This window comes from Arachis ipaensis, chromosome B05, assembly GCF_000816755.2.
Source record: "Arachis ipaensis cultivar K30076 chromosome B05, Araip1.1, whole genome shotgun sequence".
Classification (NCBI taxonomy): domain Eukaryota; kingdom Viridiplantae; phylum Streptophyta; class Magnoliopsida; order Fabales; family Fabaceae; genus Arachis; species Arachis ipaensis.
This window is the reverse complement of record NC_029789.2, coordinates 15,193,020-15,205,004: the sequence shown is the minus strand read 5'-3', so window position 1 is coordinate 15,205,004 and position 11,985 is coordinate 15,193,020. Positions and strand designations below refer to the sequence as shown.

Below are 11,985 nucleotides of genomic sequence, written 5' to 3'. Positions count from 1 at the left end.
CCTATTTTAAATGTTATTCACACTTTCAAATCATTTATCTTGGTAATCTGAACCTCTTAAATAGTTGACCAAAGAAAATAAAAAAGTATACAACAGTTCTGAGTTGTCACAAATATTTTATGGCAAGCACAAGAAAACCATACACAAGCAATTTAACAAGCTAACAAGAATAAGTGTAGATTATATTCATCACTTATATATAGATAAATTAAACTAATGATAATACTTACATTAACCATAGATGGATAATATAGAACCTGAGCTTTATCATTCAATACATCAACGGCAGCTTCTAGAATCCCAGGTAAGCGTTTGATAGATTTCTCCACGGATCCAGCGCAAGCAGCACATGTCATTCCCATCACACTCAACACCGCTTTCGCCTCCGATCCTTCCGGCGACATCCCTTTAGGATATGTCGTCATGGACGGGTAGTGTGGCTGAGGAGACAGATTCCCACAGCACTTGAAGCTGTTAATGCAGTCCCAACTCTCAAACTTTCTACCCATCATTATTGATCTATCTTCGATCTCTTGCTTCGCAAGCTAAGCGAAGATAGAATTCTTTTTTGTTAACAGTGAGAATAAATTCTATGGCTAGCTCTATTTTATAGAATCCAAAGAGAAAAAGAGAGAAAGGAGGGTGGTGGGGTTGTCTATGGAAATGAAGTTAGCTTGGGTAATTAAGAGCATAATGTCTTTGATTCTTAATTATTTTATTCCCTAATTGCCTTAATTAACGCTATGCTTCATCAACTAATTAATGGAGGAGTATGTATATCTATAGTAGTGTCCTTTCTCATCTTTTTAAATATCATTTTTATTATTATTAAATTAGAAGTTCGGTTCCACTCTCCCTTTTGAGTAATCTTTTTTCAACTATGTAAATTTAATAATGTCACACATATTAATAATGAAACATCATCGTCCCTTATTTAAACAAACAAGACTTGAGCAAACTGGTTTTAATTAATTAGTTTAACGAAAAAAGTTTTATAAAAATATTATTAATACTCTAAAATATTTTTTGTATACTAAAATTAATATTATATATTTATATATAAATATATGTATTGTTAATTAATTATTTTTAATTATATTTTATATTTTAATATATATATTAATGACTAATTTGATGATTATTTTTTATGTATATTTAATATAATTGTTCAAAATTTGTTGAGTTAAAAAATTAACTAATATAATTGATAATGACAAATATTAGATTAGGCTAATTATCCTAATTAATTTTGATTATTTTGGTTGAGTGATGTAGGCCAAAAATTAATATACATAACTGCAGCCCAAAATTTATATGATCAACTCTCAAATTGATAATCTCTTTTTCTTTTTTTTTTCTTCGTCTATTACTTTCATTAGTCAAGGTTCAATTTAGTTGCTAAATAACTTAATTTTTTTTCGATAATGTCAGTAATTATAAACAATTAATGGAATAATGACAAAAGAATATATTAAACCATACGCTCATACTTATTAGTTATTACAATCTTAAAAACAAATTTGGAAATTTACTCTACTCTTTTTTTATTAATCTTATTGTGAGAAGGATATGCATGCTATATATGTGCACAATGACAAACGTAAGGACGAACAAAACTATCATGGAAGCATGCAAATGAGGGGAGAGGTTTTTGGTATATATATATATACCTATAAAATATATGCAGATATTTGGATGTATATAGTGCCGGGATATATATGTCCCTATAAGTAGGAGTCCCTAACTTTATTTGTTCTTAACACTACTTGACAAAATACTTATATATATAGTGGAAGCTTATACATAGTGTAGGGCAATAAGCAATAATTATCATATCATACTTTCTAGTCTTCAATGGAGTACTACCCACTACATACTACCAAGCGTATATATACATTTACATGTACCGATCGGATTTCAATGACAAATTATATGCGAAAAAAATATTTTATATATACTATTTTTGTGTATATGTTTTTTTTGTATAATTTTTAGTTTTATATTAAAAATAATTTATAAAAAGTGAGAGAAGATAAAAGATTTTTCCTTTGTACCATATAAAGAAGGTGTGCGAAAGAGATGTAAAAAAAATTGTACAAATATTGTTTCTGGAAAAAAAAAACTTTGTTGTAAATGTCAATTGAAATCTTGAAGTTATGTTAATGAGGCTTGAATGGGACTTGTCTCTTCTAATGAGTAATAATCATACTAATAAACAGAAAATTCACTTGTCCAATATTCGTTAGTAGTTATTGTATTTTCGTTTTCTCTCACTGCAATCCTCAGAGTCAGCCCCATAATTATCATTACTAAGATAGCAATTTTCTTTTGTTATTTTGTTATTTATTTATCATTATCATTATTATTTATTTTGTCGTTATCAAGCACGCACTACATACTCTACGTCTAATCAAATTTGACAACTTCTCTTTAATTATTATTCAGTGATTTCCGCATTATTTACAAGTTATAATATAATGAAATAGAAGTATATATTAATTTGGTTGTTTGTGGAGTGAAAAATAAAAGCATTTGGTTTATTAATTAGTCCCGTAACATCATCCACTATATAGGTATAACAAGCTGAAATATTTGGTGATAAGAAATTAGATTGACTTTTTGCTTATTTTAACATATCCAACTCATGACTTGTAATGACCAACAATCACATTGGCATTATTATAAGTGCTAATAAGAGTTTTAAATTTCTTTGATAAACTAAAAGAAGAATTTAACTAGGGTTTAAAAATTATAATTTGGCTGTACGATGTCGATGGAACCATTAAATATGCATTAGTGCACTGTATAATATAAGAAGTAAGGAAACTAGCTAATATAAGAAGTTAACACTATGCTGACTTTTAGTTTAAAATTAGAGTAATTGCTCGTGAAATGTAGTATAAAGATAAGCTTAATTATCAAGTAAATTGGTGTGACGATAATAAACATATATATTAAGTTTAGCTAGTGTTAATTATTCTCTACAATTAAAAAAATATTTGAAAGGAGCAGATCTTAAAAATGACTCGACACAGAACAAGCTCTACTGTATGTTGTTTTCTGTTGTGATATATTAGTTATACATATTTGTTTTTTTTTTTTTTCTGGTATCAGTCCAAATGTCCAATCCATTTAAGAATTTATCCTTAGTCAATGAATTGAAAAGTAAAATTCAAACTTTTAATACTTATTTAAGTAAATAAATTAGACCAATAACTCGACTAATTTAAATTACTTAATTTTGTTTTAGTTTATTGAGGTGTTTTTTTTTTTTGTTTTGTTTCTCACGGTATTTTCGAACCCGGCAGATTAAGGAGTAATCCGTCGCGGTACTGAGCTCTATTTAAGGATTTATCGCTAGCCAATAGGTTACTGCATGCACAAGGCGGGATTCGAATCCCAATACTTGCTTAAGCGGACTAGTGAGTTAACCACTAGACCAACCCAACTTGGTTATAATTATTTTATCTTCAGTTTTTTGTTTTTTTGTTTTTTTGTTGGTCATGTCTCCAGTTTTTTTTTTCTTCTGGTGCAATGGATTTTCGCGTTGAGCAAAAATTGAGGAAAAGACATCATACGAAGAACCCAAGGACAAGGTGGTGGCAGATGAAAGGTGAGGAACAAAGAAGCTTCCTAAGACGAGTAGGAGAAGAGGCAAAGTGGGATGGGAATGGAAGCGCGAAAGAGATGTGGAGGGAGATGGCAAAAGTTATTAGAAGAACAGCAAAAGAAAGTTTTGGTGAATCTAAAGGAATAGGACCAAGAGACAAGGAGTCCTTGTGGTGGAATGAGAGTGTACAAGATAAGATAAAGATAAAAAGGGAGTGCTTTAAAGAGTGGTCTCTATGCCGCAACGCAGATAACTGGGAAAAATATAAGGCGGCTAAGAAAGAGACAAAAGTGGCTGTAAGTGAAGCAAGAACAAGAGCATATGAGGATCTTTACCAGTCTTTGGGCACGAAAGAAGGAGAAAAATGTATATATAGAATCGCAAAGAGCCGTGAAAGAAGAACGAGAGATTTGGATCAGGTTAAGTGCATAAAGGATAAGGATGGAGAGGTGTTGGCTCAAGAGGAGAAGATTAATGAAAGGTGGAAGAGCTACTTCTACGAGTTATTTAATGAGGGACAGAAGACTCTTCCGAGCCTTGGTCGGTTATGCACAAGGGAAGAAGATCAAAACTTTGACTACTATCGGAGGATCCAAGACTTCGAGGTAAAAGAGGCTCTAAAGCAGATGAAAAATGGCAGGGCAGTAGGACCTGATAATATCCCGATTGAGGTTTGGAAGGGTCTTGGAGAAAAAGGCATCAACTGGTTAACCAAGTTTTTTAATGAGATTTTAAGGTCAAAGAAGATGCCTGATGAGTGGAGAAAGAGCACCTTAGTACCTATCTACAAGAATAAGGGAAATATACAAAGTTGCGAAAACTATAGAGGGATCAAGCTTATGAGTCATACCATGAAGTTATGGGAAAGGGTGATAGAACGGAGGTTGAGAAAAGAGACACAAGTAACAGAGAACCAATTTGGATTTATGCCAGGCAGATCTACCACTGAAGCGATATACCTTTTAAGAAGGATGATGGAGAGGTATCGTAGTAATAAAAAGGATCTACATATGGTGTTTATTGATTTGGAAAAAGCGTATGATAGAGTACCAAGGGAGGTCTTATTGAAGGTTTTAGAAAAGAGGAGAGTAAGGATCGCATATATTCGTGCAATTAAAGACATGTATGATGGGGTCACAACTAGTGTGAAGACTCAAGGTGGTGTGACAAAGGAATTTCCTATTGGTATAGGATTACACCAGGGATCATCCTTAAGTCCATACCTTTTCACATTAGTCTTGGAAGTCCTCACAGAGCACATCCAAGAGCCTGTGCCATGGCGCATGCTTTTTGCCGATGATATCGTCCTTATGGGAGAGTCAAGGGAAGACCTAAATAAGAAGTTGGAGTTATGGAGAGAAGCTCTAGAAGTGTATGGTTTGCGCATAAGCCATAGCAAAACGGAATATATGGAATGTAAGTTCAGTCTGAGAAAGGAAAACCCTAATATAGAGGTGAAGATTGGAGAAAACAGCCTACGGAAAGTAAAAGTTTTAAGTATCTTGGGTACATCATATAGGATAATGGAGAGATTGAACATGATGTAAATCATAGGATCCAAGCAGGTTGGTCAAAATGGCGGAGTGCATCTGGTTTTATATGTGACAAAAAAGTGCCTTTAAAACTTAAAGGTAAATTCTATCGCACCGCTATAAGACCGGCTATGCTTTATGGTACAGAGTGTTGGGCAGTTAAAGGGGAGCACGAACATAAGCTGAGTGTAGCAGAGATGAAGATGTTGAGATGGATGAGTGGTCATACGCGATTGGATAAAATAAGGAACGAAGATATAAGGGAGAGAGTTGGAGTAGCACCCATTGTGGAAAAGATGGTTGAATCGTGTCTCGGGTGGTTTGGACATGTGAGAAGAAGACCGATAAAACATCCAGTCAGGAGGGTGGATGAGATGGAAGATGGACAAGGGGCGAAAGGCAGAGGAAGACCTAAGAAGACCATCTATGAGGTGATCAAACGAGATCTACATGTAAACGGTCTCTCTGTAGACATATACATGACAGAGCACAATGTCATCGTTTGATTCATGTAACCGACCCCACTTAGTGGGACAAGGCTTTGTTGTTGTTGTTGTTATTGTTGTTGTAGTTGTTGTGGTGCAATGGGTATTATTGAACTGGGCCATCGGATTTATCATGGATTACGCTTTGAAGCTGGATAACCATAGTTGAATTTGACACTACAAGAAAAATCCATTCAAAAGTTTCTCTCACCAAGTCCCAAAAAAGATAAGTTTCTATGGTATGAATTTAGTCGGGTACATTTATAAATCACATTATTTAATGATTCTTAATTATTAGCATTTTTGTACGAGTAATCAAATATCCCTCTCCCTTGATAATTAAAGATAATGACGGATACCGACATAAAAAAAATGAAGATAATTATGGAGAAAAAAATGTTTGTTAAAAGTGGAGGGTAAAAGTATCTAAATAAGCATATAGTTAAGAAAAAAAAGTTGATATTAATGGATAGGAATAATGATATGATATCTATAATTAAGGGTTCTCCAAATATGGATGATGTGGGAATTGGGTAATTAACTAATTACGTTAGTTAGTGTTGTGAAATTTTGCGCCTCTCGTGACTCCAAAAAACAAGGATCTTAATTCCTTAATTTCTCTGCATAGCTTTTCCTTCCATTTTCCCATTCTCTGTTGCTTGCTCCCCCCACCCTTTTCCTTCTTTCCACATTTCGCAGGGCGCTTCTTCATTATTCTTGGCAAAATGGTATCTCCATTGCAATCAACGCTAGTTATTGTTATTAATTAATTAATGTGATGATATTGTTTGTGTTTTATGCATGGCAGGCAAATGCGGCGTCCGGAATGGCTGTGCACGATGAGTGCAAATTGAAGTTCCAGGAACTAAAAGCAAAGAGGATCTATCGATACATTGTATTCAGAATTGATCAGCAACAAGTTGTGGTCGATAAATTAGGAGGACCTCATGACACCTACGACGATTTCCAGGCCAGTTTGCCAAACGACGAGTGTCGTTATGCTGTCTACGATTTCGATTTCACTACCGACGAGAAATGCCAGAAGAGCAAGATCTTCTTTGTTGCATGGTATAATAATATTCTTAGATATATAACCATTCATGTATTTTCTATTTTCTTTTTTATAATATTTAACGATGCGTGCGTGGGTGCGCACGTGCGTGCATGCATGCAGGTCCCCTGACAGTTCAAGGGTGAGGATGAAGATGGTGTATGCAAGTTCCAAGGACAGATTCAAGAGGGAGTTGGATGGCATTCAAGTCGAACTTCAAGCAACTGATCCAAGCGAGATGAGCTTGGACATTGTCAAAGCCCGAGCCATCTGATCTTAGAAGGAACCAATTCACCCTCTCTCATCATCAATTCGATCCCTCCTACTGTTTGTTTCATCATTTTCTTCTTAGCTTGGATTCAACTTCCACTAATCCAAAAGAAAACTCACTCGCATGTACTATTATTATCTTCGACTTCACTCAATTATATGCTCAACAGATATATTATTTTAGAGTGCCTGCCACTATTCTGTCATTTTCTTTTGTTTTCTTCTATGTATATTGATACAACCTGTTCTGTACTATAGAAGAGGAATAATGAATGAGTGGCTTGAAACTCAAGTTTGTTAACATATACATGCACTCTAAAGTCTAAACCTAATCCTAATATACATAATTCTTCTATTCAACAATTTCTGGAAAGTGCTTTACAACGAGGCCTTGTCATGATTAAACCTAGCATAATCCCTTCTATAGCAATCATTTACAATAGGAAGAGATAATTGAAAAGAAAGAACAAGAATAAGTGCTGCTTGCTCTTGTATATCTATGTATGCTTTAGTGTAGGATCTGTTAGTTTTTTGAGTTTTGAACTCAATTATGATAAGAGTGCAAGTTCAGCCCAGGCCAATGATGATGACTTGAGCTCCACGCTAGTTGACGTGTCGATTCTGCTCTCAAGCATGCCGCATAATTCTCGCATAGACGGGCGAGCAGTGGTATCAGGGTTGATACAGAGGCTCACTACTTCACATATCACTTTGAGGTCATCATATCTGAAATGTTTCAATTCCGGATCGACCACATATGACATCACTTCTGGCATTTCAAGATAGTCCTTGGCCTGCAGAGGCATCACATATACACGTTTAGCATAACCACTTAGCCAAACCAAACGTTTTTTAACATAACATTTTGTCAAGTTTTTTATTACCCAATCAACCAAGTACCCCTTGTTCTTGCAGTATGGAAGTCTTCCACTGATTATCTCCAGTAGAAGTACCCCGAAAGCATGTATGTTTCCTTTTGTATCGAGATGGCGAGCCTCGACGGAATTTGGAAGGACACAAATAGCACCTTGACTGCCAATAGAACCAGAATTCTTTTCTGATCTTTCAAGGATTGTCTTCCAACTTTCGAAATCAACCAACTGCAGTTCAGGTCCAAAGCAATGACAATCTTAAACAAGATGTTGGTTTCTAATAATAAATAGCCATGTGCATTACTCTATTCCATTCATTCTAAAACCGGAATAAGATGTTATTAAACATAATCATAATTGCTTGTGATTGCTAATTTACAAGATTTGAACTAGTTAGCATGCAAACCTTGGGGGAAAATTCTTCTGTAAGGTATACAGCACTAGAATTCAGCTCTGAAATAGTGAATGGAGGCTCAATTTCCGTATGTAGATACTTGAGCCCACGTGCAATGCCTATTATGATTTTCATACGCCTTGTCCAGGAGAATTGACATCTTTCTCCGTCTGTAGTCGTAAATTTCATGTTTAATGAACTGGAAACGCCTAAATTATAATACACAAGCTAAGAATCATTGGTAAGAAAGTTGACTTACAGCAATGTAGGTGCTCATGAAGTGTCCCATTTGAAGCATACTCAAAAACTAACATCCTTGTAAATGGAGTGCTCTCTCTACAATACCCCAGCAGTTTTCCTGTATTCTCATGATCTAACCTTGCCAAGTCTGCCACCTGAATGCCATGATAGCATAAACATTAGAGAACTTAGCTAAATATTTGTCTGCAAATCTTGCAATTTCGTAAGCACTTGAATGTTTGCATTTACCTCTCTTTGAAAATAGAGTTCAAGATATCCTGTCCAATGCTCCTCCTTGATGCAGAGGGAGATTACAGCAATCTCAGGTCCACCTTTCATGGTTCCCTTGTAGACCACACTGTCTGGTGATGACCCGATTATGTTGCTAAAGTCTTCGCAGGCAACTTCAAGCTCTTGTCTGGTATACCTTCTCACATCCTTCAACATCTCGGGGTCTATACAGTAATAAAGCTAATTACATTGAAAAACGGCTCTATAAACATTAATGTGAACAGATAGTAAAACACAAAGAAGCTGAACCTATATATACTGTCGTGCTGTCGTTCTGGCTTGTAGATTTTTTCCAAGGAATAATGATGGATGCTTTTTTATTCCACCTCTGAAGGGCAGCGAGAAGAGCAATCAGAAAGAGAGAACCAATCATGGTTCCCGTTATTATTTCTAGAGCCAGAAGCCAAACAGGTTTTGATGCTCCATGATGCTTCGACACATACATATTAGGATTCACCAATGGCTGGCTTCTTGCGGGTGATGCACCGGCTATGAGATAATATTTCATAGTTAGTTACTTTACAAGAATAAAAAGGAACACTAGGTCTTACGTTTCTAAGTATCACAGTAAATGACACTTTACATTTTAATCTATGAGATTATCTAGGAAGAGAAATCTTAATTACATTCATCATTTTTGAATGCTAAAAAGGTCATGTCCTGCATACCACATTGAATAGAGGGCCGCTGCTTTGAGTCTTTGTTCTGAATCTGAAGGCAGTTTCCTTGAAAGTATAAACTGATTGACAGAAAACATATTTTTGTTAAATATGATGGCGGAGTAGAAAACCAACCAACCAAGATGACAATGGTATCAGAAGAATACCTTGGAAGATAATGCAAACAATCAGGTATGCTGCCAACTAAATAGTTATACGAAAAGTCCGCTACTTTTAACTGAGACCAACGACAGAAGCCAGTTAAATTTGCATTTGTAGCATACCTGAAGAAATTATGGGAACTTTAAGGCATCAATTAACTAAAGTCAAACTTTGATTGGCATAACTAGCATTTTTCAAGGTTCACTTAAAGAATTATGCGAATAAGGATACAGAATGCCTTAACCAAAGTATACCAACTAAATTGTACTCACATCCCATTGATAGTTGAGGAAAAATTTGAACTGTCACCACCAGGAACAGGCCCTTGGAGCTTATTCCTATCGAGCCGAAGTTCTTGAAGGTATTTCAAATTCCCGAGCTCCGGAGGTAACCTGCCAGTCAGATCATTGGACTGCAGATTCCTACAAAAGAACACACAGAGAGGAATAAGTATAGGAGTAAACTGGAAAGAGAGTCAATATTTGTTTATCTATTCATCGTGAATTTCTTTTTACATGTCCACAAGTTCAGTTAAATTTCCAAGCTCTGGAGGAATTGGTCCGGATAACTGATTATTTCCCAAATCCAGCACCTTAAGGGACTTCAACATGCTCAACTCTTTAGGTATTATTCCTATGAGTTCGTTGCTGCACAAAATTCTACAAACACGAAGAACCAAAGTTTAGCTTCAACCATGACATTCTAGAACTAAGAAACTTGGTGATAACATAACAGTGATCAAAACAGAAGGTATTCAAGGACGAGGGGAAAATGAACATACAGTTCTTGCAAGTAGGTGATTTGCCCCAACTCTGGTGCAAGAAATCCCTTCAATGATGATCCTGAAATGTTTCTGCAAAGAACAACCCCAATCAATGTGCTAACTCGGAAAATTCATTTCATCATTTTGCTCATAACAATCATACAAGGCATTTCAAATGCAACAGAAGCAGAAGGAGCAATAAAAAAGTAATATCTTACAGTTTGATGACATGATCTCTAGCAGTAGTGCATAAGACACCAAACCAGTTACAAGGATCTGAATCTATCGTATTCCAATTGGATAGAGCTAGAAAAGGGTCATCATACATGGCTTCTTTGAAGCTAGAAAGCGCCCAAACTGCACAGAACAAATATAAAGCAATGCAAAATACTTCATTACATTGAATTGAACCCCACAATGTATAAAGTTAGCACATCACTAAAACGAAAACAAGATTTGAAAAGAAAAAAGTAATCAATTGAGATCTGAAAACAAAAGGAGTGAATGTCATACCTTCATTTGGGGGCAGAGAATCAGAAGCCACAAGAGCAAACGTGGAAACCAAACCCAGAAACAACAACAACAATGAAGTGCATAGCTTCTTCATATTTCCCTTTTCTTTCTCCCCCTAAAGTTCTCCACCTTCTGTTATATATCTAACAAGAACCAAAGACCTCTTCTTTCCAAGAACAAAAACAGCAGAACCGAATACATGACTGAAGAATATATGAGCTAGTTGCTACAACCACTTCAATGGTTCCAAAGAATGCATGCTAATTAGCAGTTTAAAATGATTGAGATAAACAAAGTGAGGAGGGAAAGAAAAAAAGGAAGCAGTTTAAAATCCAAGAATTAGTAACTGCCACTGGAAAGAATAACCAACTAGCTGGTTGGGAATTTGGGATGAGAAGGATGGTGACAGTGACACTGGAAACTGAACTCAAAGTGTGAAGAAAACCCAGAGAAGAGTGAGAACGAAAAATTGAAACTTTGATTCACAGAGAGTTTAGCTACAAAGTGAGTGCCAAGAATCAATGCATTTTCATCAAGAAAACTAGCCTCTTAATTAGCCTGAAAAAAAGGCACCTTTATGTTGAAAATGGCGGTTTTTTATTATTAAAAAAATGAACCTTTTTATTTTTGGGATGTTGCTGTTGTGCTATGTAACACTAATTAGGGATTAGAGTGAGCTAATTGGTAAGACTAGGGGTCCATTATTAACAACTAATTTGAGGGTTAAACAGCCAGCGATCATAATTATGAGGTCCTCAAACTCCTAGGTAATACTATTATTCTATTCTATTTATATTATTATATTTATTATTTATAATTTATAATGATAAACAAAAATGACTTTAGCAATTATTTTATTTTATTTGTTCAATTTGTGTTGTCCCTCCCCTCATGGATTGAATTCAATTTAACGTGTAAAGTCAGTGTCAATCAATTCCGTAGTTTTCTTTTCTTTTTAACAAATATTCTGACTTTTCGTTCATCTAAAATGTTATTTCATGATTAAACTTTGTTATTTATTATATTTTTTCGTTCTTAATATTTTAGAATTAATACAAAATTATAAAAAAACAAAGTAGTAATGAATTAATGATTTATCTTATTTAAAGAAAAGGAATAATGTTACAAATTACTCTCGTATTA

The 11,985-nt window shown here is 34.9% G+C and overlaps 3 protein-coding genes across 4 annotated transcripts in view; 1 reads left to right on the top strand and 2 right to left on the bottom strand.

Annotated features, from left to right (window-relative positions):
• Positions 1-702, bottom strand: part of LOC107643069 (probable copper-transporting ATPase HMA5) — an 18,897-nt gene extending 18,195 nt beyond the window's left edge. Inside the window, exon 1 of the mRNA XM_016346621.2 lies at positions 231-702. Coding sequence (XP_016202107.1) covers positions 231-512 — 282 coding nt within the window. The 5' untranslated portion in view covers positions 513-702. The remainder of the gene's footprint in view (positions 1-230) is intronic.
• Positions 6,205-7,163, top strand: LOC107643068 (actin-depolymerizing factor 7-like). Its single transcript, XM_016346620.2, has 3 exons — positions 6,205-6,355; positions 6,436-6,695; positions 6,802-7,163. The coding sequence occupies exons 1-3, from the start codon at positions 6,353-6,355 to the stop codon at positions 6,950-6,952; spliced, it is 414 nt and encodes a 137-aa protein (XP_016202106.1). The 5' UTR covers positions 6,205-6,352; the 3' UTR covers positions 6,953-7,163.
• Positions 7,215-11,568, bottom strand: LOC107643066 (probable LRR receptor-like serine/threonine-protein kinase At1g63430). 2 transcript variants are annotated; one of them, XM_016346618.2, is made up of 13 exons: positions 10,843-11,562; positions 10,548-10,686; positions 10,348-10,419; positions 10,082-10,225; positions 9,839-9,988; positions 9,572-9,688; positions 9,414-9,484; positions 8,995-9,234; positions 8,704-8,909; positions 8,474-8,609; positions 8,227-8,384; positions 7,833-8,048; positions 7,215-7,742 (listed from the first exon to the last, which is right to left on the bottom strand). In XM_016346618.2, the coding sequence occupies exons 1-13, from the start codon at positions 10,934-10,936 to the stop codon at positions 7,497-7,499; spliced, it is 1,989 nt and encodes a 662-aa protein (XP_016202104.1). In that variant the 5' UTR covers positions 10,937-11,562; the 3' UTR covers positions 7,215-7,496. The 2 variants fall into 2 exon arrangements, with proteins under 2 accessions (XP_016202104.1, XP_020978790.1); XM_021123131.1 differs by having other exon boundaries at positions 7,215-8,048; positions 10,843-11,568.

Bases quoted from the DNA above. Each gene is read 5' to 3' on its own strand.
- LOC107643068 (XM_016346620.2), top strand. The intron at 6,696-6,801 runs GTATAATAATAT...GCATGCATGCAG, and splicing joins AAGATCTTCTTTGTTGCATG to GTCCCCTGACAGTTCAAGGG.
- LOC107643066 (XM_021123131.1), bottom strand. From the start codon at position 10,936: ATGAAGAAGCTATGCACTTCATTGTTGTTGTTGTTTCTGGGTTTGGTT. The intron at 9,689-9,838 runs GTGAGTACAATT...TAATTTCTTCAG, and splicing joins TCCTCAACTATCAATGGGAT to GTATGCTACAAATGCAAATT. The intron at 8,049-8,226 runs GTTTGCATGCTA...CCTGAACTGCAG, and splicing joins CAGAAGAATTTTCCCCCAAG to TTGGTTGATTTCGAAAGTTG.